The following is a 24,600-nucleotide window of genomic DNA, read 5'->3' as shown; positions in this document are numbered from 1 at the left end:
TTGGGAGTGAATTGGTAAACTTTTTAGAGCGCATACAAGGCGATATTTGTGGGCCAATTCACCCACCATGTGGACTATTTAGATATTTTATGGTTTTGATAGACGTATCAACCAGATGGTCACATATTTGTTTACTATTATCTCATAACAGGCGTTTGCAAGATTGCTTGCTCAATTAACCCAACTAAGAGCTTATTTTCCTAATTATTCAATTAAGAAAATACGCCTTGACAATACTACTGAGTTTATATCTCAGGTGTTTATTGATTATTGTGTATCCATTGAAATTGAAATTGAGCATCCTATAACACATGTTCATATACAAAATGGACTTTCAGAATCATTTATTAAACGATTGAAATTGATTGCTAGACTATTGCTCATGCAATCAAAAATCTTGATATCCGCTTGGGAGCATGCAATCATGCCTCTGCAACATTACTTCACATTAGGCCAACAGGCAATCCAAATTCCTCTCTTTAACAAATGATTTTAGGGTCAAGAACCTAATATTTCTCATCTTAAAGTCTTTGGTCATACAGTTCATATTCTAATTACTCCATCACAACGCATAAAGATAGGACCTCAAAGAAAGTTAGGAATATATGTTGGATATGAATTTCCATCAATAATAAGATATCTCGAACCATTAATTGAAGATTTATTTATAGCACGGTTTGATGATTATCATTTTGATGAATAATTTTTTCCAACATTAAGGGAGAGAAAAAGCAGTTGGAAAAGGAAATTAGTTGGAATAAATTATCAGTGTCTTCTTTAGATCCTTGCATAAAATAATGTGAATAAGAAATTTAAAAGATAATTTCAATTGCAAAGTTTAGCAAATCAATTGTTAGACGCATTTGCTAACCCAAAAAAGGTGACTAAATCACATATTCTAGCTACTAATGCTCCGATTAAGATTAATGTCTCTATTGGACAATCGATCACTGTCAATGAGTCTAAGGCTCGCTTGAAGCATGGTAGACCTATCGGTTCTAAAGATAAAAATCCTTAGAAAAGAAAAGGAGCTAAGAATCTAGATGGTCAAGGAAAAGGAAAAGGAAACTCCAGAAGAAATATTGGACACAACTAAAGTCTCAATTCAAGATAAGACACAGGTACCTAAAATAGATGAACATGATGAGATCTCAATAAATTATGTTGTGGATGGAATTCAATGGGATAGAAATGAAATTAATGTTGACAACAATTTTACATATAATATAGCACTTAACGTCATGAATGACAATGAGGATCAAGAACTAAAGTCTGTTAGGAAATGTAGATGATGAAATGATTGACCAAAAAAAAGGAAAAGATACAATGGAGATAGAATTAAAATCTCTTAAAAAATAAAAAGTTTTTAGACTTGTAGTCCGCACATCTAAAGATGTGAAACCTGTTGGGTATAAATGGGTCTTTGTACGAAAGCAAAATGAAAGAGATGAGATTGTAAGGTATAAAGCACGACTTGTTGCTCAAGGATTTTTGCAAAGACTTGGCATTGATTTTGATCAAACATACTCACCTGTGGTGGATGCAACTACCCTTTATTACTTGATTAGTTTGGAAGCATGAGAGAGATTAGATTTGCATCTAATAGACATTGTTACAGCCAATTTATATGGCTCTTTTGATAATGATATTTACATGAAAATTTCAGAAGGATTTCAATTGCAATAAACAAACAATCAAGGTTCTTAAGAACAATACTTAATCAAGCTAAATAAATCCCTTTATGGGTTGAAGCAATTTGGGCACATGTGGTATAATCACCTTAATGAATACTTGATAAAGGAAAGATATAAGAATAATCGTATTTGTCCATGCATTTTCCTAAAAAGATCTAAAAATGGGTATGTAATAATCACAGTTTACATTGATGACGTAAATATTATTGGAGCTCTTACAAAGATTCTAAAAGTTAAGAATTGCTTGAAGAAAGTATTTGAAATGAAGGATTTAGGAAGGACAAAATTCTGTCTTAGATTACAAATTGAATGTTTGAATGGTGAAATTTTTGTGTATAAAGAAGCATATATAAAACATGTCCTAAAGTGATTTTATATAGACAAAGCACATTCTTTAAGCACTCCAATGGTTGTTAAATCTTTGGATAAAGACAAAGATTCTTTTAGGCCTTAAGGAGAGGATGAAAAACTACTTGGTCCAGAAGTACCATATCTTAGTGCCATTGGAATACTAATGTATCTTGTTAGTTATACACGATTTGATATATCATTTGCTGTTAATCTATTAGCAAGGTATGGTTTTTCACCAACATGAAGAAATTGAAATAGAGTTAAACATATTCTATGTTACCTTAAATGTACTATGGATGTGAGTTTATTATATTCTAATAAAATCAAGCAAGATTTAATGGGCTATGCAGATATAGAATTCATGTCAGATCATCATAATGGTCGATCTCAAACGAGCTACTTGTTTAATTGTGACGGCACTACTATTTCGTGGCGATCTATGAAACAAATGATAGTAGCCACATATTCTAATCATGCAGAAATTTTAACAATGCATGAAGCAAGCTGAAAATGCATTTGGTTAAGTTCTGTGATCCATCACATCCAAAGCATTTATGCTCTTTCTTCTGGAAAAATGATCCCAACCATATGTGAAGATAATGCTGCATGCATTGCCCAGTTGAGAGAAGGATATATTAAAGGAGATAAAACAAAGCATATCTCGTCAAAATTCTTCTTTGCACATAATATTTAGAAAAATGGAGAAATCCAAACTAAACAAGTTCATTCCAATAATAATCTAGCAGATCTGTTGATCAAAACACTTCCTATTTCAACTTTTGAGAAGCTTGTATACAACATCGGGGTTCGCAAGCTAAGAAATATGAAGTAATATCATCATCAGGAGGAGTAAAAGTTATACTGCACTTTTTTTTTCCTTAACCAAAGTTTTGTTTGGATTTTTTTAGTAAGGTTTTTAATGAGGTAGTTTTAATAAATATGACAATATTGTGTACTTTTTTCCTTGGCTAAGTTTTTGTTCCATAGGGTTTTTCTTAATAAGATTTTAATGAGGCATAACATCTGGACATCTAAGGAGAAATGTGATGAATATTAGAATATTATGTAGATGTCCATTATCTCATATTCTCCAATATCTTTCAATTACTATAATATCTTTAACTTATTATTATCTTATATATTTTATTCATTTTAATTAATATATTTGTGCCTATAAATAAAATGCATCTCAGTTGTATTCGATACACTAAAATAAGAAAGCTTTATATTTTCTTATTCCCTCAGTATAATATTCTCTCTTCTTTTCTACTCTCAGTCTCTATTTCATAACAGATTCTTCATCTTAATGTTATTTTACATTTTATTTTTATATTGAACTTCATTTAATTTTGATTTAGTTCCTCAATCTTATATCAAAATTCCTTTTTTTACCTTTATTTTATTTCGGCGATTGATATTTGAAAAATACTTAAACAATTTTCCTCTAACTTTTTTTTCAATTTTTGAATATTTTATAATTATATCTAATATGTTTTTTAAAATAAAAATATAATATAATGAGGAATTTTTATTAATTAAATTATGTGCTCTGTGATTTAGATATGCGATTTTCTATGTATTTTATATTTTATTATATATATTGATTAATAAAATAATTTTTTGGCTATTTCTTATGTTGTTGAATTATTAAAAAAAGTAATTTTTGTATTGGGCAAAGATTTTTGTATTAAACAAGTAATTTCTTTTGTAACACGCACGCCTTATTATTTGCCAGGATGGAATGAAACGTACGTGTCAGTTGCAAAAGTAATCTGAAAATTCGAAAGAAAATGAAAAGCAAGGCCGAGGGACCGAAAAATGTAAAACATGGTGCCCACAAAAGAAAAATATAAAACTTAAAGGGGACAAAATATTAAAGTGGAAAAAAGAAAATATTATTTCGTTTTTATTTTATCATTACATTTCCAGATCTTCAGTTCCTCAAAACCCTGATTCTGCCAAATTCAGTTTGAGCCTCGGAAAACCTATCTCTCTCTCTCTTCCCTGTCCAAACTTCTGAACGATTTTGTCATTCAACACCTTTGTCCCTCTATCATCATCATCGAAGCTATTTTCCATCAAACCGAAGGTTGGTTCTCTTTTTCCTTCTGAATCTGATTTTGTTTTCTCCTCATTTTAATCTGTTATATGATCTTCTTCGAATTAGCAGCTCTGATGATTGTCGGAGAATGAATTTTTTGTGTTTTGTTTGTGTTTTGTTCGATCGTTGAACTTGGCAATTCAAATCCTGAATTCTAGATTGTCGAATTTGTTGTTCGGGAATTAGGAATTGTGTGTGAGTTTGGATTGGTTTCGTTGAATATGATGAAGTATATAATGGATCCTGTAGAACGCGAAATACGTGCCGTACTTTGGTTCTCATCATTTTTCCTCATTTGGAGATTACTGCGATTTTCAATCTTACGGTTTCCAATTTCTCCTATTGCGCTACCATTAGCGATCGACTTACATGGTGAAGGCGGATTTTTGGTTTGTTGTGCATACTGTTGAGGAAATGTAATAATGGTGCTGCTTGCCGAATTTATTAATTTTGGCGTCGACTTTGATGATATGAAATTCGGAAATGTTCTGGGCTTTCAGGCGGTACATTAATTTGGCTTTTGACTTAGACTTCAAGTGGGCATCTATGCCCACCTGCTTTGTTGTTTCAGAATATCACTCCCACTACTGTTTCTCCTCTCTCCTCTTCCTTACCTTATTTTCTCTCAATTTATTTACTTCTTAGAAGGTTACCATCGAACGTTTTAGCAATTTACAAGATGCCTCGAGATTCTGTGCTATAAAAAGTTCAGTTTAATCCCTCATTTTGTAGAAAATAGTATGCACCCTGCAACTGCTACATCCTGTTGTTTTTGCAAGGTTGATTTCTCTGAATTTACCGTTAGTCATGCATAGAGAAGTTATTTGGGTGTGGCCAAGATGAATTGTTACATATTGAATGTAGGACGAGAGTTCTGGCAGAAAATTGACATTGTTTTCAGGATAGAAAGCTTTCAAGCTTTGTTTAGTATGGTCCTTAGATGATCACAATATTCTGTGTTCTGCCTTTAGGTCAGTTATTGGTGTATTTGTAAAGTTAAACTCTACTTGTCTTAATTACAGAAGGCAAACTGCATGTCTAGTAATAAATATTATTGTCATGAATATTATTGTGAGTGTAGAAGATTGGATTACTGGTTGAATTCCTAGTCTGATTTTTGTGTTGGCATATAATCATGATTTGAGATACAAGTTGTTATGATAATTGTGGGAAAGCCACAAGTTTAAGTATAGTAAATAGTAATTTATGTGTTAATATGCATCAACTCTTAGAAACTGCTGAGGATTTAAGATAAACTTTTGCGCATATGACATTAATTTGAGAATTTGGCTTGATTAACTATAAAATTGGCAAATATGTTGCATTAAAAGTCAACAATGTTGGTGCTGATGTCATTTTTATCATATTGAATCTAGATTCACTGTACTTGCAACTATAAGCACCACCATGTTGAATATATGTTAGAACTGTTGAAGACATGGACACGCCAAAGGACATGAATAGGCACTAATTAATTTTATCAGATATCTTGCAGTTGATAATCTGAAAAGTTGGACTGTTTCTATTTCTGATACGGTTGTGCTCCTATTAATTTAAATGAGGTGGTGGGTTAGTTATGATTGAGCTGGTCTTATGTCTTGCCATGTCAGGATTTGATCTGTCTGATGGCATCTTGCTGGATTGCTTGTGTTCCTTTGCTAGAGTAATTTCATAACTGCTTTCTCTGCCAACTGTTTATAAGATATAGGTGGTTTTCTACGGCTGTTATGATCTTCTTTCACTTTGGTTTCCTTCCTTTTCTTCTGCAAGCGCCTTACCTCAGTAGAACTGAGCAATGGCGTTCTGCATCGAACATGATTTTCTCTTTTCACAGAAGGATTGGAAGGCTTAATTTTTAAACTACAGACCAAATTCATTGTTTTGGGAGCAACATAAGAAACTGAATATAAAGCAATAAAATATTTCATGTTTCTGTTTAAGTGAGAGTTCTACACTTCTTTTAACTTATGAAGCCAGAGTTTATTTTGGCCATAGTATTTTAGTTACATTAAGAGAAGGAATCGGAGACCAGAGAACTAGGTATTAACTTCTGGTTTACATTTTTACTAGCAGTCTAGCACTATTGATGCTTGAAACAGTTTGGTGTGGTGCTTAAAAGGTAAAATCATTTTCTCTTTTAAATTATAGTTTTCAAAAGCATGATTCTTTGAACATGTATTGGAAGAATAGCAACATTTGGGTTGCACAAATCTGGAGACCTGAGATAAGGGTAGGACTGTATGCAGAGAAGAGTTGGGTATCTGAAAATAGGATCTTATATCCCTCCATTAACTGCAGATGATTGTGCTTTTAGTGAGCAGTGAGCAGCTTACATGCCAATGACAGACTGATATTGTCTTTGGTATCAAATTGTCCTTGGATTCCTATGACTAAATTATTTTATTCATGTACAAAAGTGAAGATATAGAAGTTAGAATGTCAAGGAAGTCCCTACGCCACCTTTTCCTCTCCCTCTCATTCTTCTCCCTTAAGCATCCTGGGGACATGTATTAATTTATTAGTCTGTCCAGTTATCTTTTTTAATTTTTCCTTGCTTGCTATTAACTTATCAGTTAGTCTTTGTTGTGGTTTGCTGCATTAGATAATAAGTACTAGTGACAATATTCTACAGAAATCAAAACTATTTTTCTTGATTTTCTGACTGAGGATGAGTTTCATGCAATAATGCCACACTACTTTTTCTTAGTTTACTAATAGAATCATTTCGATAATTTTACAGTTAACAACTGCCTTCTTGAGGGGTTCATGTTCTGAATCACCTGAGATATGCCTCCACCTCCCACTATTCATTTTTATCATTTATGTATACTTTCTTGCAAACAGAACTGTGCATGTATGCAGTGCTGTGGTTGTTAATTGAAATACTTTAAATGGTATTTGGTCTTTTAGTGCCTGGATATGTTTGTCATATGTTGCTACTCTACTGATATGAAGTCAAATAAAGTGTCTAAATTATTTCTTTATTGTTGCAGAACCCTTTATGCCTTCAACCGACATGTCTCCTGCTACCCGATCAAAGTCCAAAGACAAAAAGGTGAGTAAGGAAGCCCAGAAGGCTTCTGCAAAACCTTCAGGATCTCTTAATGCAGGGGCTGCCATACCCGCTAGTGCTTACAACCCGCTCTCAGGAATGTTTCATGCTCTTGAAATGTCACCAGTGTCATCTACTTCCCCAATTCATTCTAATGGCCGTTTTCGCAACATAGATGGGACGGAGGAACATCCTGGGGTGGCAATGATTGCTGGCATTGAGGATGATTCTGTTTCAAATAATGATAGTTGGTCTGGTGAGTCAGAGGACCATAAGGAGAAACTTTCTAATCCTCCTGCTCGATTAGAAACAGTACCTGGAGCTGATATTGACAAGCGAGAGAAAATCCGCCAAAAGAATGAGAGAAAACATCAACGCCAGAAGGAAAGGCGAGCCCAAGAGTTACATGAACGTTGCAGTGGCTATCTTATGTCAAGGAAACTAGAGGCCCTTGCTCAACAGCTTGTATCAATGGGATTTTCCCATGAACGGGCAACAATGGCATTGATTCTGAATGAAGGAAAATTGGAAGAATCAGTTGCATGGCTGTTTGAAGGGGCTGAAGAAACAGAGAGCCACAAGGACAAAAACATAGGTGGAAGTAATTTAAAAATTGACATTTCAGAAGAACTTGCTAGGATTGCAGACATGGAAACCAAGTTTGGTTGCTCAAAGCAGGAGGTAGAAAGAGCAGTTGTGGCCTGTGAAGGAGATCTAGAAAATGCTGCAGATTCCTTGAGAGAACTAAAGCTGGACCCACCATTTGCTCCCCCTAAGCCAGAGGAAACTGGTGATCCTCCTAGTGTTAATAATGGTAAGCAGTCAGGAGTTGTAAATCAGAATTCAAGGCCGCAAACAAAACCTATTCCTTCTCCCAACCAACTCAAAAAGGATGGGAAGGATTTTAACTACACAAATTCAGCAGTTATGGTTGGGGTATCTTCTGAATCCAGTAATAAAAGTGTGCAACCTCTAAAGAGAATTCAGCCGAAGTCAGAGTGGACCAAGGCCCAACAAGCCCCCATACCAGCCGACAAAAGGTGGCCAAGTACCACATCTAATCCTTCTGTGTCCTATTCATTGGCGTCACCTTTGCAGGTGGCAGCGGCCCCATCTGTTAAGTCTGAAGCCCGATATATGGCTGTTGGAGGCGATTACAAGAACCTTCAACCTGGAGCATCTAGGGAACCAGTAATGATCATGCAACGGGCTCAAACTGCAAATGTAAAGCAGATTCCAGCCACAAGCATTAGTTCTTCTGGTATAGCTGCAAGTTGGCATCCGAATGGTGATGTAATAAGGTCCACTGGCTATTTACCCCACACTCCTAACACTAGAAACCTCAATGCAAACTATCTCAGTTCAAATCAGATGTACCACCAACTTCCTTATCAGCCTCAGCAACAGTTTGTCACTGGCAGCAGCAATTCAGTAGATCTCCAAGACACTAGCCAAGGGAATAGCATATGGAATAGAACAGGTGCTTCTCCGACACTCGCTGCTGCCGCTTCACTTGGACTCTTTACTGGGTTAGGATCGGCAGCCCTCCCATCTGGGGCATCGTCCTCGGTAGACTGGAGCACTGGAGGGTCAATGCAGTTTGATTATGCCAACATAGACTGGTCTTTAGATAGAGGTTTATCTTCACCGAGATCGAATGCATTGTGGGCAGGGCTCTCACCTTTCACAAAGGGTAACAAAAGTTCTAATATATACAACTCAAATACTTCTGGGTTGGGTGCTCAGCCCTCAATGGGATCAGTACACTCAAATGGGAGCATCGTTCCCATGCCTGGATTGCAAGATGGTGGAATAGCTTCTGCTGAATCATCGGCCGGTTCTAGGGAATGGAGCTCTCCATTTGAAGGGAAAGATCTTTTCAGTTTACCCAGACAGTTTGTTTCTTCTCCTTCCCTGTAGAATGAGAGGGAGAGAAATCAAATCAAATAAATAAATGAAAAAGAAGACAGAGGCAACAAAAAAAAAGTGTGGATTTGATGTTGGTTATGATGCCAGTTGAGTTGGTGGTAAGATTACAAGCATATAATTATTTTTGGGCGTTGCTGTGAGAAGTTCGACTTTCCTGACTTATTGAGATCGTTGAGCTTTGATCTACTTTGAAATTCTAGCTTCAATTTTTTGTTACTGAAGTTAGAATTTGAGAGTAGGTTTCGTTTGATGGTGGAAAGATTAATCCCTTGAAAGTCGAATTTTTCGCAGCATTTTTTCTTTTTGGGGTCTGAGGTGCGTTCTCTGACGTGCACGATCCCCGTTTTCAAAAAAGTGGGAAATGAAAAAAAAAAAAGGGAGATAATCTATCAAGTATTTTGAAAATGAAAAAGACGATGAGAAAAGAGAAAGATTAAAAAAAATATAAAAATGTATGTCCTCGAGACTGGAGGGACCTTGTGAGGGTTCGTTTGGATTTCAGTTGGTATAATAGATTATGAAAATAATTGATTAACTGGTAGATTTTAATCAGAATTGATTATGTTATAATGCAACCTGTTTGGATACTGAAATTAATTTTAACTGTGCAAATTATCATAGAATACATTGTTTTTTGAAATTAAATTATTAATAAAGTTGCATTTAATATTAATAAATTTGTTAAATTTTATTTAACACAATTATGAATTATTTACAAATTATTTATTATTAATATAGTAAAATGGAAACCAGAAGCAGGTATGAATATATTAACAAAAAAATTGATTTCAGCATGTTTAATCGATTATGTCATTATTATGCTGTTTGGCAAATTTTATTTTGAAAATTGATTAAATCTCAAAAAATTGGTTCTTGACGCAAACCAAACGGGCACTGAGTAGTTTGCATCCGTCCTCTTTTTTGGAGGTTAGATTGCGTTCGTCTTTTGGCGAAACCTCATCTAGACAATGTTATTTTTTTAATAAAAAGTCCTTATTACTTAAGTTATACTCCTGCGAATTCAAATTATAATATAAGGTAATTTTTAAAAACCTCATTTGATATAAAATATAGAGTATTAAATAATTTTTATATTTATTTTTTAATTATATTCTTGCTTCACTTATTACCTTTTTTGAAAATAATTATGTACTGAAATTTTAATTATTATTATCACAATTTTTATAATGGGTATTTAATGATTGTATAAAAGAAAATATGTGAACATTTAAAAAAAATTAAAATTTTAATTAACGTTATTCATAAATCAGGAATGACTTAATTATAATTTACGTTGCGGTTTAAAGTAGTTAATTATGATTCATTGTAATTTGAAAGGAGAATTAATTATTCATGAGGTGAAAAGGGTTGACAATAATTTTTTTTTGTAAGTATAAGAAATATGTTTTACTGATAATAGATAGTTTTTCTTAGATGTAGTGTTAGCAATAAATAAATTTCTTGTAACTAAATTGTTAGATATATAAAGATTGTGATTTAAATAAATAACATATTTTAATAATTTTAAAGACAATGGTAAAAAGATATTTACATATTAATAAACCTCATTAAATATACTTAACAACTTTATTTTTTAAAAAAAAATGTAAATTTTTAAAAATACTCATCATTTAATATATTAAAAAGAAAAAGGATCGAAATTAATTATAAAAAAAGAAAGAGCAATATTGAAATTGGTGCATTTAATGAAACTTTAATTTATTTAAAGTATTTTATATTTTGGGATAAAAAAATTCTTTTAAATGTGTCCTATAATTTAAGACGGAAAGAGTATGAATTATTGACAAATTTATTACCACTAACTAGATTAATTGACAAATTTACATAGGTTCGTGAATGTGTCTGGCTCGCAAGGGAAGCAATTAACCTCATAACTAGAGAGGTTTTAATGACAATCACCCATTTCGTGATATCTTATCTTATGCTTTTAATGTATTAAATAAGAACTAGTTTGTTTTCATTAATTTTGTTTATAAGGATGTTATCAGTACTGCATACAACTTAACTACGAAAGCCCACTTCAAGGTGAAGTGTTTTTGTATTTTTTATCATTCACCATCTTAATCCCTCATAGGAGATGGATGATGATTGATTTCGGCTCTTTTGCAATCTATTTTTAGTTCTTTGTTTTGCTCAATTTTTTTGAATGTTATACAGTTTCTACTCGGAAAAAAAAAAGTAAGGAAAAATTTTATTTCATCGTCACGTTTTTCTTCCCTTCACTTTTCTCTTTTTACCAAGCAAAGTATTAATCTTACATAGTGATGACTCCTATATCTAAAATTAGATAATATTCTAATTTGAATAAGTCCATAATCTAGAATTTAAATATTTTCTATTTTTAAAAAAGTCAACTAAAAAAGTTTAATTTTCTAATAAAAACTGATAAAACTGAAAGAGGATTTTTTCCATTAGTTTTGTGGCCAATGAATTAGCCGATGACTAGGCGCTAGCCCTCAATGAAATTACAAAATATTTCTAGAAATTTGTGCATGAATCTAGCACATCACATTATCCTTGTTCTTTTTAATAAAAATATAATATTTAGATTGTATTAAATATAAAATAATTCTATCATTAATAATAATAAAAATAGAAAATATAAGAAATTTAATTTGTATTCTATTATAAAAATGAAATCATTAAAATTAATGACACATAAAATTTTATATGATTCAATTAATACAATTTTATTAGATGGAATATGGATAATATGATGTACAGGATCAATACAAGAATTTTTTAAATATTTCTAAGTGAAATGGGTCAGCTTAAAATTTTTTTTTTAAATTGCAACACTTTAATAATCTAAAGCCATTTCTTCATAAAGATGAATGGAAACTTACAATATCTGATCAGAATACTTTCTATGACTAATTGGATTAGAATATAAAATAGTTGTATCTTTGTTTGAACCTATTTATATACAGTTGTATATGTGCATGCCGTGTAAAACCTATGGATGCTAGATATTTCTTTTAAGGGAAAATCACAAATAAAGATCTTTTTTTTTTTTTACCAGAATCACAAATAAAGATCTAAATATAACAAATAATTAATCAGATCACGAAATTAAATTTGAGGACCATGATCCTTTTGTAGTTTTTTTCCAAAAAAAAAAAATACTTTGACTAAATTGTCGCTACTCAAAATGCCAACTTAAAATTCACTAGTACTAAAATGATTTTAATTATGTTGAAAATTTAGTCAAAGGGAGTTATGAAATCATTTTATTTGTATGGGAAATTTTTTTACTCCCATACTTGCAATTAACTAACTTAAAATTCATTAGTAGTAAAGTTACTTTAATTGGATTTGAAATTTAGTTAAAAGAGGTTATAAAGTTATTTTATTTGGGTTAAGAACGTTTTTACTCCCTGACATAATTGCCAACTTAAAAAATTCATTATGCAGAAATCACTTTATTTGAGTTGAAAATTTTTTCCCCCAAACTTGTAACCTTGGTCACCAGACAAGGACATTTTAATCAAATTATTATTTTTAAAACTAATCATGGTCCTAAAATTTAATTTCATAATTTTGTGATCCTAATTAATTATTTATGATATAAATTAAAGGTGCTTATTTATGATTTTCCTTTCTCTTAATTTTATCGTCTATGCATGTCATTTTCAATTAAAATTCTAGTGTATAGCTTGCTGGATATGCTATTTGTATTGGTTGTGGAGGCGTTAGTTCAAGTTCAACATATACTTCTCTCAATCACAGCTTTTTTTAGAGGACTTGAAACCAATGTTAGGCATTTGCCTTTGTACATTGATTCTTTAGTTGAATATATTCCACCTTCATCTAAAAAGATAAAAAAAAGTAGTAAAAGAAGATAATTTTATTCAATACATGATGGGACAACTAAGATTTAAACTTTAATTTATTAAGTTGTAACGAATTAATTATTTTCACTAGACCCAACCTCTGTTAGTTGCTAAAATATTATTCTTAAATGTATATAAAAGACCTAATTAAGAAACTATTGCTAATAAACTTGATATTCAAATTTATTTAAATTAATTTCCATCCGTAATTGTACATTTAAGAAATACATCAATGTAGTTTATAGTCTCCAATGGTTAACAATTTTTCTTATATAATATTATAATGTAGGGAGAAAAAAAAATTATCAAGAAAATAATGCTTTTGGAGCTAATAACAAAAAATTTTTGCGATCGAATAGCTAAATAATTTTAAAAGATAGCAAAAACATTCTAAATAATTTTATTTCCCATTTTTTCCTCCTAAAAAACATTCCACCTTTTTTCTTTTTTACAAGATCTTGATTTGTCCTGTAGATTTTCTAAATTTGGTTTTTGCTTCAATTCTTTGGTTTTGACCCGAAGAAAAATTCTCTGTTTTTTTTACCCCCAAGATATTAGGAAAGATACCATGAACAAGTATTGGTCATGTTGAGTAACCATTTTTTTCTTATTATTGTTTAGTCATAAGTATAGTACAAAAATTTGGGTTAACTCACCCAGGTAAACTAATAAGTCGTTAAATCAATAACTTAATTAATTTAATAAAATATTTTATTTATGATTAGTTTGACTATAATTTTGACTATTAATTTTTGAACAAATACTTTGATCAGTTTAATAACAAATCCTTTTTTCAATACATTGATTTTAAGTTATGCATGAACCAATGTCAAGTTGTGATGATTATCTACATCTTTAATGGTTAACCCAGTTAAAAACTAGATTTATAAGTTTTTATATTTTATCTTTGTTTTAAACGAGATGGATCAATTTAAACCTCTTTTAAATTTGCAATACTTTAATAATATAAAGTCATTTCTTCATAAGAGATGAAGCAAAAAAAGTCATTTCTCCATAAGAGATGAAGCAAATTTACATTATCTGATAAAATAACTTTCTAGAATTGATAATAGTTGTTCCTCTAATTGAATCAATTCATATACATTTGTACATGTGACAAAAAAAAAATCTAGTTAGTTTTTCCATTTTTCCCCCTAAAAAAAACATTCCACCTTTTTAACAAGATCATGATTTGTCCTGTAAATTTCTAAATTTGGTATTGGCTCCAATTCTTTGATATGATCCTTTTTTTTTTAATACCAATTTGGTCCAATCATTCACATATCTCTGTTCTTTCACTTTCTCTTTCTTTGTCCCCCTTTAGTATAGAAAAAATTTTTCTTTCCTTTTTACTCCCAAGTAATTCCAAAAGATTTCATGAACAATTATTTTTTCAAGTCATGCTCAGTAACAATATTTTTTTTATTGTTTAGTCTTAACTCTTACTCTCTCCATTAAAAATATAAGATATTTTTAACTAAATTTTTTTTAATAAAGTAGTTATCTACTTTTAAATTAATTATATTTTTTATATTTATTCATATTAAACACTCTACAATAAATATAAAGTTATTAATAAATAGGGACACTTGTAAAAAAAAAAAGACAATAATTACATCTTAAAAGATTAAAAATACCTTATATTTTTAAATATTTAACTCCTTAAAAAATATCTTATATTTTTGAACGGAGGAAGTAAGTCATGAACTTGTGCCAAAACTGTCATTTTAATATAAAGAATCATTATCTATGTCTTTTAACGGTTTAACCAGTTAAAAAAGTAGATTTCAAATTTTTATATTTTATTTTATTTTAAATTCATACATAATAAATTTATTCTTAATTAAAACAAAGTAAGCATATAGCTTAATTTGAAAGACCTATGTTTATTGAAAAAATTTGAAGGTAAAAAAATATATTTATTTGAAAAGTTATGTATCCATCCATTATGTTATTTAAGATGATACTGGTGAGGATTTGCTCATGGTTCACATGGAAATGCACAATTTGTAAATATCTATACTTCGTATTGTTTCTCTGCATTTTATTATTATTTTTTAAAGAAAAATTATTATTATTATTTATTTTCTTTCTATCTTATATCTTCTAAATTTAAATTTGAATTTCAAACTTTTCATGTAAAATTTAATTCAAATCACTATATTTTTCAATTTCAAAATTTCTATTAGATTACTAATGTCATGCATGTTATTCGTCACAAAAAAATTGTTGATATTATTTTTAATTGATCTCAATAATAATTTGAAATAAAAAATAATCAATTCATTAAAAAATATAAAACATTTTTTCTGGGATAAAATGTTGAAAAATATAAAATTTTTTAGATTTAATAATAAGATTTAATTAGGGGTGTAATAATAAATTTTTTAAATTAAAGCACCATATTAAAATAAAAATTGATTAATTTATTAACGATATGATTTTGTTAAAATATATATATTATAATTTTGAATGGAGTATATATTAATATTATAAGTGAAGTGGCGGTCAAGCGTAACATAAACGTTGCACGTATAAAAGAAATCGAAATACTTGGAAACCGTGGAAGGTTTAAATTTAGAAGGCGTAAAGACCATATTCTCCTCCGTTCTCTACGGTACGAGGCTCCGAAAATAGCGGTTCGGGGAAGGGGCAGCCAAGCCAGCCACGATCCAAATCGATTCGTTTTTTTTTTTTTAAAAAAAAAAAAACTTCCCTTGCCTTCTTCGTCTTCTTCTTCAATGGTCGGTCCTTCTACGTCCTCTTTCTGGGTGTTTCTTTTTATATAAACATCAAGCGGCCGTCTCGTTTCTCTGGGTTTTCTTCGTTCTTCTGGGTTTTCTGTTGTTTTCGGTTCTCCGGTCGTGTGAATGTTGAAGAAGAGTTCGATGACATGAGGAAGAAACTCGATACTCGTTTTCCGGCTGTATGTTTTTATTTCTTCCCCTTATCCTTTTATTTGGTCTTAGAAGATTTTTTTCCATATATTTTGGGTTTTTGGTGTTTTTAAGTATGTTATGCATAAGTGGGTAGGTTGTTTCCTTGGTGTAATTTATATGTATGGCACGTATGAAAGATGCGATTTTTGTGGTTTTTGTGGTTTTTCCTTTTCAATTTGTTTAATATATTCAATTTCTTATTTGTGTTGCTGGGGTTACTGGATTATCTGGCTTTCTCTACGTTTTGGCTATTGCCCCTGGACACGGTAGTTATGTGAGATGATGATTTTAATGCATATTCTCATTGGCTGGATTGATAAATCTGAGTTTATACTATCTCGCTGATAGAAAGTGTTTTTTTTTTTTTTTAACACAAGTTCATTACTAGATTTGTCTTAATTTAGATGTGGTTATTTTCTGGGTTATTGAGGTTAAAATCTTTGGTTATTTTTCATAAGTTGTTAGATTCTTAATGTGGTATACTTTCTGTCTTGTTTCACAACACAGCGTGCTTGAATTGTGATCAAGTTTGTGATGTCTTTTCTTTTGGATTGTGAGCGGTGATAAACTTTTATGTCTATTATAAACAATTGCTGTAGGACAACCAGTCATTCTCATCTGATATTTTCTTTTTCAAAAATCTTTAGTTTGTGATATCACTGTTATTTTTAGGTTCTTTGTGATTCATCAAACTGAATTATTTATATTTTTTTTTCGATAGTTTTTTAACTAGTTGGACTGATCATTGACAGGCTCGGATTAAGAAAATTATGCAATCGGATGAGGATGTAGGGAAGATTGCCATGGCCGTGCCTCTTCTTGTTTGTAAGTAGTTCTGTCTATGTCATGTTAACTTCTGTCTCGTAGTGTGGGGAATTTGCGAAAAGTTATCACTTATCACTGGTTTATAATAATGTTTTAACTATTTGCAGCCAAAGCACTAGAACTCTTTTTGCAAGATTTATGTGATCGGACGTATGAAATAACGTTGAGAAGAGGGGCAAAGACAATGAATTCTTTCCATTTGTAAGTTTTGTTTCCACTATTTAATTTTGATTTAATGAATTTTATCCTTTTCCCTTTGCGAGTATGGTAGATGAAAATGTTTTCTTTCAGTTGTATGTGGTAATGGGAGGCCAAGAAAAACACTTACGGAAGTCATTAATTGAGATCACTTTCACTTATTAATGGTGCTTATCAGAAGAATTGGTCTTAGGCAAAGCACAATGCTATTGTGCAATCCTTGTTGCCAACCCCACTTAGTGGACTGAGGCTTTTGTTTGTTGTTTTTTTTTTTTTTTATATGTTGCTGTCTCTAAATGAAATTCTGGTAAGAGTGGGAGTGTTCCAAATGTGGTGGTGATGATGTGTTTCATCCTTGTAAGCCTTGAGATTTTTTATGGTTTTGGACTCAAGACACCTAAAATTATAATTACATTCTCTCTCTTTTCTTTCATTCCTTGCATCAATACGTTTCCCGAGAACAAATTTTTGCTAATGAAATGTTTGAGAAGTTGGAATGGATTGCATTTGGAAAATTTTCTGTTTATTTGCCTTTACTTCTCCTTTCTGTATCTAACAGGTTAAGTTATTTTATATTTGCCGTTGTAGAAAACAGTGTGTACAGACTTTTAATGTCTTCGATTTTCTGAAAGATATTGTCAGCAAGGTTCCTGATTTAGGTGGCCATGCTGCTTCTGGAGATGACCGTACTGTCTGTAAGAGAAGGTTTGTGGTTTTCTTTTTGTTCGGTTAAAAGAGTCTGTTTACTGGGACACCTTTCTATATACTAATATTTGAAAACTATTTTATCAGGAAGGTTGATGATGATGGAAATGACAGTGAAGATGATGCAAAGAGAAATAAGATGGTAACGTATCAATTATTTTCAGTTTCTTTTGATCAAGAAGGCACTTTATTTTTATTTTTTTATATCTTCAATTTTGTGGTCAAACTCTTGTCCACTGTGCATGGAATGTCTGGTTCTGTGATTGAGTGAATAGTGCAAACTACTATGCGGTTCTCTTCATGTTGACTGGTATTTTGGGATGATGTTAAGCAATTTACTACTTCCGTGATTGTGGAAGTTCTCAAGTGGCTTGTGAATTCAACTACTCTTTCTAATAGTCATTTAAAAAATGATTCCTGAAATCTTTTCTTTCTTGGTTCCATTGTCTTTAAAGACAGAAACCTATTTCCTGTCAAAACTGTTGGCCGTTCAGTTTGTTCTGAAGAAATTTTAATTCACTTTTTATTTGAAGATGTATTTGTTTTGTCAGGTTTATGTATCTTTTGTTTTACTTGCCAGCCAATTTAATATTTGAATGGATTTCAAATTAACTAAGGCATCTGGATCTGGGTCTCGGTTTTATGGTGTCCCCTTTTAGAGTATCCTTAGGACTTCTTACATAGGCCGCCTAGTCAAAAGCTTTTGCATGATGAGCTGGCATATTGGATTGCACTTAGATTTTAATTTTTTATAAATTAAGACATTTGAGCCTTTGTTTTGGTGTCCACCTGCAGTCTCCTAGATGGATTAGGATACTTGTTTTGTTATTAGAATATGATTTCGATGTCTTACTTAGGTTAGCCTGTAAATAACCCTTGAGTCGAACAAACTAATTAAAGTGATATGTCAAATTCACTTGATTTTGTTTTCATCTTTCAGTTGTAATTTTTATCAGCTTTAGCACTTGAGGTGAATTTGGTAGCCAAGGAATGTTACCATATGAAGCATTTTGAACCATTTGATGTTATATTTCCTTTCTCGTTTCTGAATATGGTAACCCATGTTTTGCAGCCAGAAAATGCACATCATGCTGGTGGTAGAGGAAGGGGTCGGGGCAGAGGCAGGGGTCGTGGCCGAGGAAGTAGAACAATGGATCGAGAGATGACTGCAAATGTCAAGTCTGAAGATGATCATCATACTGATGCATTGAAGCATCATGACATGTGCACTCACAGCGATGAAAACATGGAAATTGGCACAGAACATGAAGTGAAGCCTTCCATTAGCAAGACATCAGAAGCATGCTTTAGAGATTTTGACTTAAATATGGATCCTGTGGATGAAGACGGGGATTCGCCGACCAGCATAGCTCCTGTTCCACAACCTTGTCCATCCGTAAAACCAACTCCAACTTGTTCATCTGAAAAACCAACCACAGAATTGAGACACGAAGAAATCCCAGGGTGGACATTGTCTGATGTGGAAAAAATGGCCATTGATCCAATCCAACTGGTCAACATGAATGGAAGGATGGATGAAGAAGATGAAGACTATGATGAAGAAAGTTAGTGATGGAGAATTAGAGTTAGATTTAGGGCTTCAGACTTCAGAGTGATGACAGATCTTTAGCTGTTAGGGAGACTGACTTACTAGGAGGTAGATGAGATTGAAATGCAGTCAGGTTAGTCGTAGGCTAAAAGTTTAGAGTTTTCATTTCAGTTATAAATCTGTATGGTAGTATGATATTATGTTGTCAGGAATTAGTTTTCCATTTAGTCCTCCAAAATGTGGCATAGGTTCTGTCTCATGTGGCACTAACCATCTTTTTAAATGATTGTATTTTGGGCCCAAAATGTATTATCATTAAACCGTGACTGGTGTTTTAATATGGAGGTCATGACATAATGTTTCAACAAGTCTTTGCACTCTCTGGATTTGTCTTGCTATTCTGTTCATCTTAGATTCCGTGTGTCATTGTTCAATGTGAATGATGTCAAGTTCACACCTGCCCTTTCTCTCTTGGCTGAAGATTGAAGAACAAGTTCATTGTAGGAACATGACTGACTAAACCTAATGTGTTTGGTACATGAGAATTTTAATTTTCTTAAATGCCCAAAAATTCATTTGAAATAAATATTTAAATATAGAAGTATTTAAATATGTCATAGAGTACTTTTGTAGGCCTCCTTTAAAATGAGATTTAGTTAGTTCTTATTTAATTTTAACTTTGGTACTTCAAATTTTATATTTTTGTACTTTTATTTTCAATGTTTACATTTTTTAGAATTGAAAATTAAATCCTTATCATTTAAGAATTTTATGTAGTCCGTTTTTTACTATAAGAGAAATTGTCATGTCTTTTATAATTAATGTAAAATTCAAGAAACATTTTCATATTATCCTGATATTCTCATATTGCCTCTCATAAAATCAGAATTTATTTTTACAAGGCAAACAAGATTTCTTCACATTCTAATGATCAATTACAAAGTTATTTTAGTTTAATATTTTTAACCAATTTTTTTAAATTACGAGTTGACTACAATTTGATTATATTTGAATACAGGGGGAGTAAGATGCAGCAAGCAGATTGAGGTGTCTGAAAAGAAGCACATGTAAAGCGTAGAACCGTCATCCTGTGAATGAAAACACAGGAAATTGATGACTGTATACTTCCACAGATATGCCCACCCACTTTTATTACTAGCTTGAAGTGATGAAAAACCACGTATTCATCTTCACTTGGGTCGCGATTTGATGAAAAGGTAACGTTGGGATTCACGATTTTTCTTTGTTGATGATTCTGTATGTTTGAAACGCACTCCAAATAATCAAAAACACATTTTGGCCCCACAGCGATGCTCTGTTTCTGATTTCTGCCATTTTGGCAAATATTCATGCCTCTTAGTCGCTGGGTTTTCCAACGAGTCACGGACACACACACACACACACACACACAGAGGGAGATGCCATCCCACTTGGCAAGAATGGTAGCCTCAAATGTTACACGTGAAGTTGATCACCCTTTATACTGGAAGCCACTCTTGCTGTTGAACATGAAGTTGATCTTCTAAGGTTATCATCACTTTAGAGTTCAGATTCGTATGCATTGAAGCACCATGCATGACATGAACACTTTCAAAGCAATAACGAAAAGCTTGCAAATTGGCATTGAACTAGTGAAGCTTTCCATCAGCATATGATTGTGAAAATACAACCAGAGTTATGATTTATGATGAAGAAAGTTGAAGTTAGTGATGGAGATTAGGGATTCAGAGTTATGATTTATGATAGATCTTTTGTTGTTAGGCAGATGAGATTGAAATGCACTCTGGTTAGTTCTAGGCTAAAAGTTGGTTGGTAAGTGTCTAAATCATGTTCAAAACTACTCTCATTTTTTATTTTTAACAATAAGAAAATGGAAGCACTTGCTTTTGTTTTTGCTTTTTTTAACACATTATATTTAGTTATTGGAAATTAATACCATCAAACCTTATTGCCACTACTTATTGTGTTTCATCAACATCAAGTTATCAATCTCAACTGCTAACCATTGCCATTGTTATTGCCAATCTCCATTGGTCACTACTATTGACTATCATTTTCCACCGTCACCATTAATCATTACCATTTATTGTCACTATCAACTAACCACCATTAGTCATTACCAATTAACTACCATCAATTACAATCATCAGCCACAATCAACTATCATTAATAGCCATCATAAATCATTATCATTGATTCTTGCCATCTAATAACTTTAAAAATTGGACTAGACAACAAGCTAGAAAGGCCAACAAATCACGATTTCCATTGTTCAATTGGTTATATCAGTAATGGAACTAAAAACATAATAATTAACTTACAAATAATTGGTATATATGTGTGGCACTATTTTTTTGCTTTTCCAGTTTTGCTCCAAAATTAAAATATATTGATTGTGTCTCAAGTCTTTTTATTCTATATTAATTGATTTGCGGACCCGATTAACTTTTCAAGAAATCGACTAAATTTAAGTTGGTTTCTATTCATAAAAAAGTATTTTTATAAATCACGTATTCATCAAACTGATGAAAAAGTAACGTTCTGATTCATGATTTTCCTTTGCTAATGAATCTGTATGTTTGAAATGCGCTTCAAATAATCAAGTACCGGGAGCTTCTCAAGCACTGCAATGTTAGACCACTGTAAACATTATACAAAACGAGAAGAGGTTCTCGAGCATTAAGACATGATGAAACAAACACACGAAAATTTAAGATAAGAATGGTGGCCTCAAATGTTACATGTTGATCACCCTTCATATATACTGGTGGCCATTCTTGCTCTTGCAGCATGAAGTTGATCTTCTAAGGTTGTCACTGAAGCACCATGACATGAACACTCTCAAAGAAATGACGAAAAGCTTGCAAATTGGCATAGAACAAGTGAAGCATTCCATTAGCATATATGACAGTGAAACACAACCACAGAATTGAAGTACCAAGAAATCCCGAGGTGGTCACTGTCTGATGTGGAAAAAATGGCCGGTGATCCCATCAAACTGGTCGACATGGGTGGAAGGATAGGTGAAGAAGATGAAGATTATGATGATGAAAGTTGTAGTGATGGAGAGTCAGATTGGCTTTGGGGCTTCAGAGTTATGACAGATTCTTTTTTGTTAGGCAGATGAGAATGAAATGCACTCAGGTTAGTTCTAGGCTAAAAGTTGAGAGTTATACGGCAGTTTGATGCTGCATTCTCATGAACCAAGGGATGTTTACAAGATTTATTTCTAGTTTTGAAACCAAAAAATACTTTCTTGGTAAGTATTTTCTTTTAAAAATTAAAAATGGACGTACTTGTTTTTGTTCTTTTTATACACACTATATTTATTGAAAACTAATCACATCAAACCTTATTACTACTACTTGTTGTGGCTCACCAACACCAATCTCAATCGATCACTAACAATTCCTACTGGCCACCATTATTGGTTGTTGCGCCACCACTACCATCATCGATTGTCACCTTTTGTTGTTGTGCTGGCTAAATGCCATTAGCCATTATTGTTTAACTATTATTAGCCATCATTGTTAGCTACCACTAGCTACCATCAACAGCCATCACTATTAGTTATCACTGTCTAATATTTTTAAAATTGAATTAGACAACAAACCTGAAAAACTAGTAGGTCATGATTCTAATTGTTTGAGTGGTTATCTTGACCATTGAACTAGAAACATAATAATTAAATTAAAAATAATATTTAGATATACAAACACAAAATATATATAAGAAATAAAACATTAAAAATACCAAGTCATTCTAGTTCAAAGTTATTTAGTCATAACATACCAAGTTTCAATTTGCTTACATTCTTGTGCATAAATTTTTTTCCTCACCTTAGTTGTCCTTCTAAAGCAAATTGATTTTCAATTACTCTACAGTTTAATTGATATAATGTTAATTAAAAACTCATACCCTTAAAATTTTTACTATTACAACTAAAAGGAAATTGACATTAATATTTTTAAAGTTAATAAAAAATTTTATTATTAAATCATCAAGACATATTAAGATGGTCTTTTTTAAAAGGATACAAATAATATAATATTTATTGCTAAACTTGTAAATTTAGCGACAACATATGAAAAAGTCCCACATCGACTAGTATATGAATAAAATCATACTATATAAAAATCTGGAGCTATCGAACGCATGCCGAGCTGGATAACGCTAGCTTGTAATCCAAGTGGGGGCACCAAGGTGGTGGAATACGGTTCTTGCATCACCGGGTCGGGTTGGATGTTGCAATTTGCTGGCCTGCCCGTTCCAAGTGGAGAGCTGAGCTATGGGTCCTGAGCGAAAACTTGAGGCTCGTGGATCCTAAACGAGAGGGTACCGCGTGAGGCTGGCTTCACAGAGCAGCGACAACCTCTGGCTCCTTACAGTGGAAGGATCACAGGTTGCTGCTTCTCTAGCCCACTACGGCCGGTGAGCCTAACTGCTTGAACCATCACTTTTTACCTTTGACCCCACAGCGATGCTCTGTTTCTGATCTCTGCCATTTTTGCAAATATTCATGCATCTCAGTCTCTGGGTTTTCCAACGAGACACAGATACATGTATATGCAGAGAGAGAGAGATGGCATTCCACCTGGCAAGAGTACTTAACTGAACTGTGGATTATACTCTGAACCAACAATGCAATGTTATGGCCAAGACATCATTAGTTCATATCTGAAACAGCAAGTACAAGGAGTTTCTCAAGCACTGCAGTGTTAGACTACTGTAGTATGCAAAGAGAGAAGAGGTTCTGAAGCACTGAGATATGATGAAAAAAACACATGAAAAATTGAAGTTGAAATAAAGCCAATCCTCATATGTTACATGGTGGCCACTCTTGCTCTTGCAACTCGAAGTTGATCTTCTAAGGTTGTCATCACTTTAGAGTTCAGACTCGTTTGCATTGAAGCACCATGACATCAAAACTCTCAAAGTATTGAAAAGCTTGCAAATTGGATTTGCCCATTAGTTAACGTAGCTCCTGTCCCAACTTTTCCCATCCGAAAACACAGCCACAGAAGTTGCTGATTATGATGGTGAAAGTTGAAATTAGTAATGAAGAGAGAGCTAGATTGGATTTAGGGCTTCAGAGTCATGACAGATCCTTTGTTGTTAGGCAGACGAGGTTGAAATGCACTCAGGTTAGTTTTAGGCTAAAACTTGAGAGATTATGTTTGATTTTTGTTTTTGAAAGTTGTTTTTAGTATTTTAAATCTAAATGATTTTAAAACTATTCTGTTTGTAACATTTGGAGCTTGTACTTACCAACATTAATCTCAATTCCTAATCATTGCTATTGATTCCTACCAATTTCTACTAGCCACCATTATTAGTTGTTGCTATTAAATACTACCATCAATCATCACTATTTGCTATGTTGGCTAACCACTAGTCACTATT

General features: G+C 32.3%; 2 protein-coding genes across 4 annotated transcripts; both read left to right on the top strand.

Annotated features, from left to right (window-relative positions):
• Positions 1-3,977: 3,977 nt before the first annotated feature.
• LOC129319094 (uncharacterized) lies at positions 3,978-9,229 on the top strand. Its single transcript, XM_054964138.1, has 2 exons — positions 3,978-4,134; positions 7,140-9,229. Exon 2 carries the CDS (start codon positions 7,148-7,150, stop codon positions 9,116-9,118), a length of 1,971 nt encoding a protein of 656 aa, XP_054820113.1. The 5' UTR covers positions 3,978-4,134; positions 7,140-7,147; the 3' UTR covers positions 9,119-9,229.
• A 6,405-nt stretch (positions 9,230-15,634) lies between these two features.
• On the top strand, positions 15,635-20,529 carry LOC129317573 (uncharacterized). 3 transcript variants are annotated; one of them, XR_008594983.1, is made up of 7 exons: positions 15,638-15,907; positions 16,673-16,745; positions 16,853-16,946; positions 17,532-17,648; positions 17,736-17,790; positions 18,721-19,330; positions 20,216-20,529. XR_008594983.1 is itself a non-coding variant. In XM_054961885.1 (6 exons), the coding sequence occupies exons 1-6, from the start codon at positions 15,875-15,877 to the stop codon at positions 19,216-19,218; spliced, it is 816 nt and encodes a 271-aa protein (XP_054817860.1). In that variant the 5' UTR covers positions 15,635-15,874; the 3' UTR covers positions 19,219-19,577. The 3 variants fall into 3 exon arrangements, 2 of the variants coding, with proteins under 2 accessions (XP_054817860.1, XP_054817859.1); XM_054961885.1 differs by lacking the exon at positions 20,216-20,529 and having other exon boundaries at positions 15,635-15,907; positions 17,586-17,648; positions 18,721-19,577; XM_054961884.1 differs by lacking the exon at positions 20,216-20,529 and having other exon boundaries at positions 18,721-19,577.
• Positions 20,530-24,600: the final 4,071 nt, after the last annotated feature.

Source organism: Prosopis cineraria, unplaced genomic scaffold (genome assembly GCF_029017545.1).
Source record: "Prosopis cineraria cultivar Desert tree isolate PC_DT_omini unplaced genomic scaffold, ASM2901754v1 PC8, whole genome shotgun sequence".
Taxonomy (NCBI): Eukaryota; Viridiplantae; Streptophyta; class Magnoliopsida; order Fabales; family Fabaceae; genus Prosopis; species Prosopis cineraria.
This window is presented reverse-complemented; position numbering and strand designations above follow the sequence as displayed.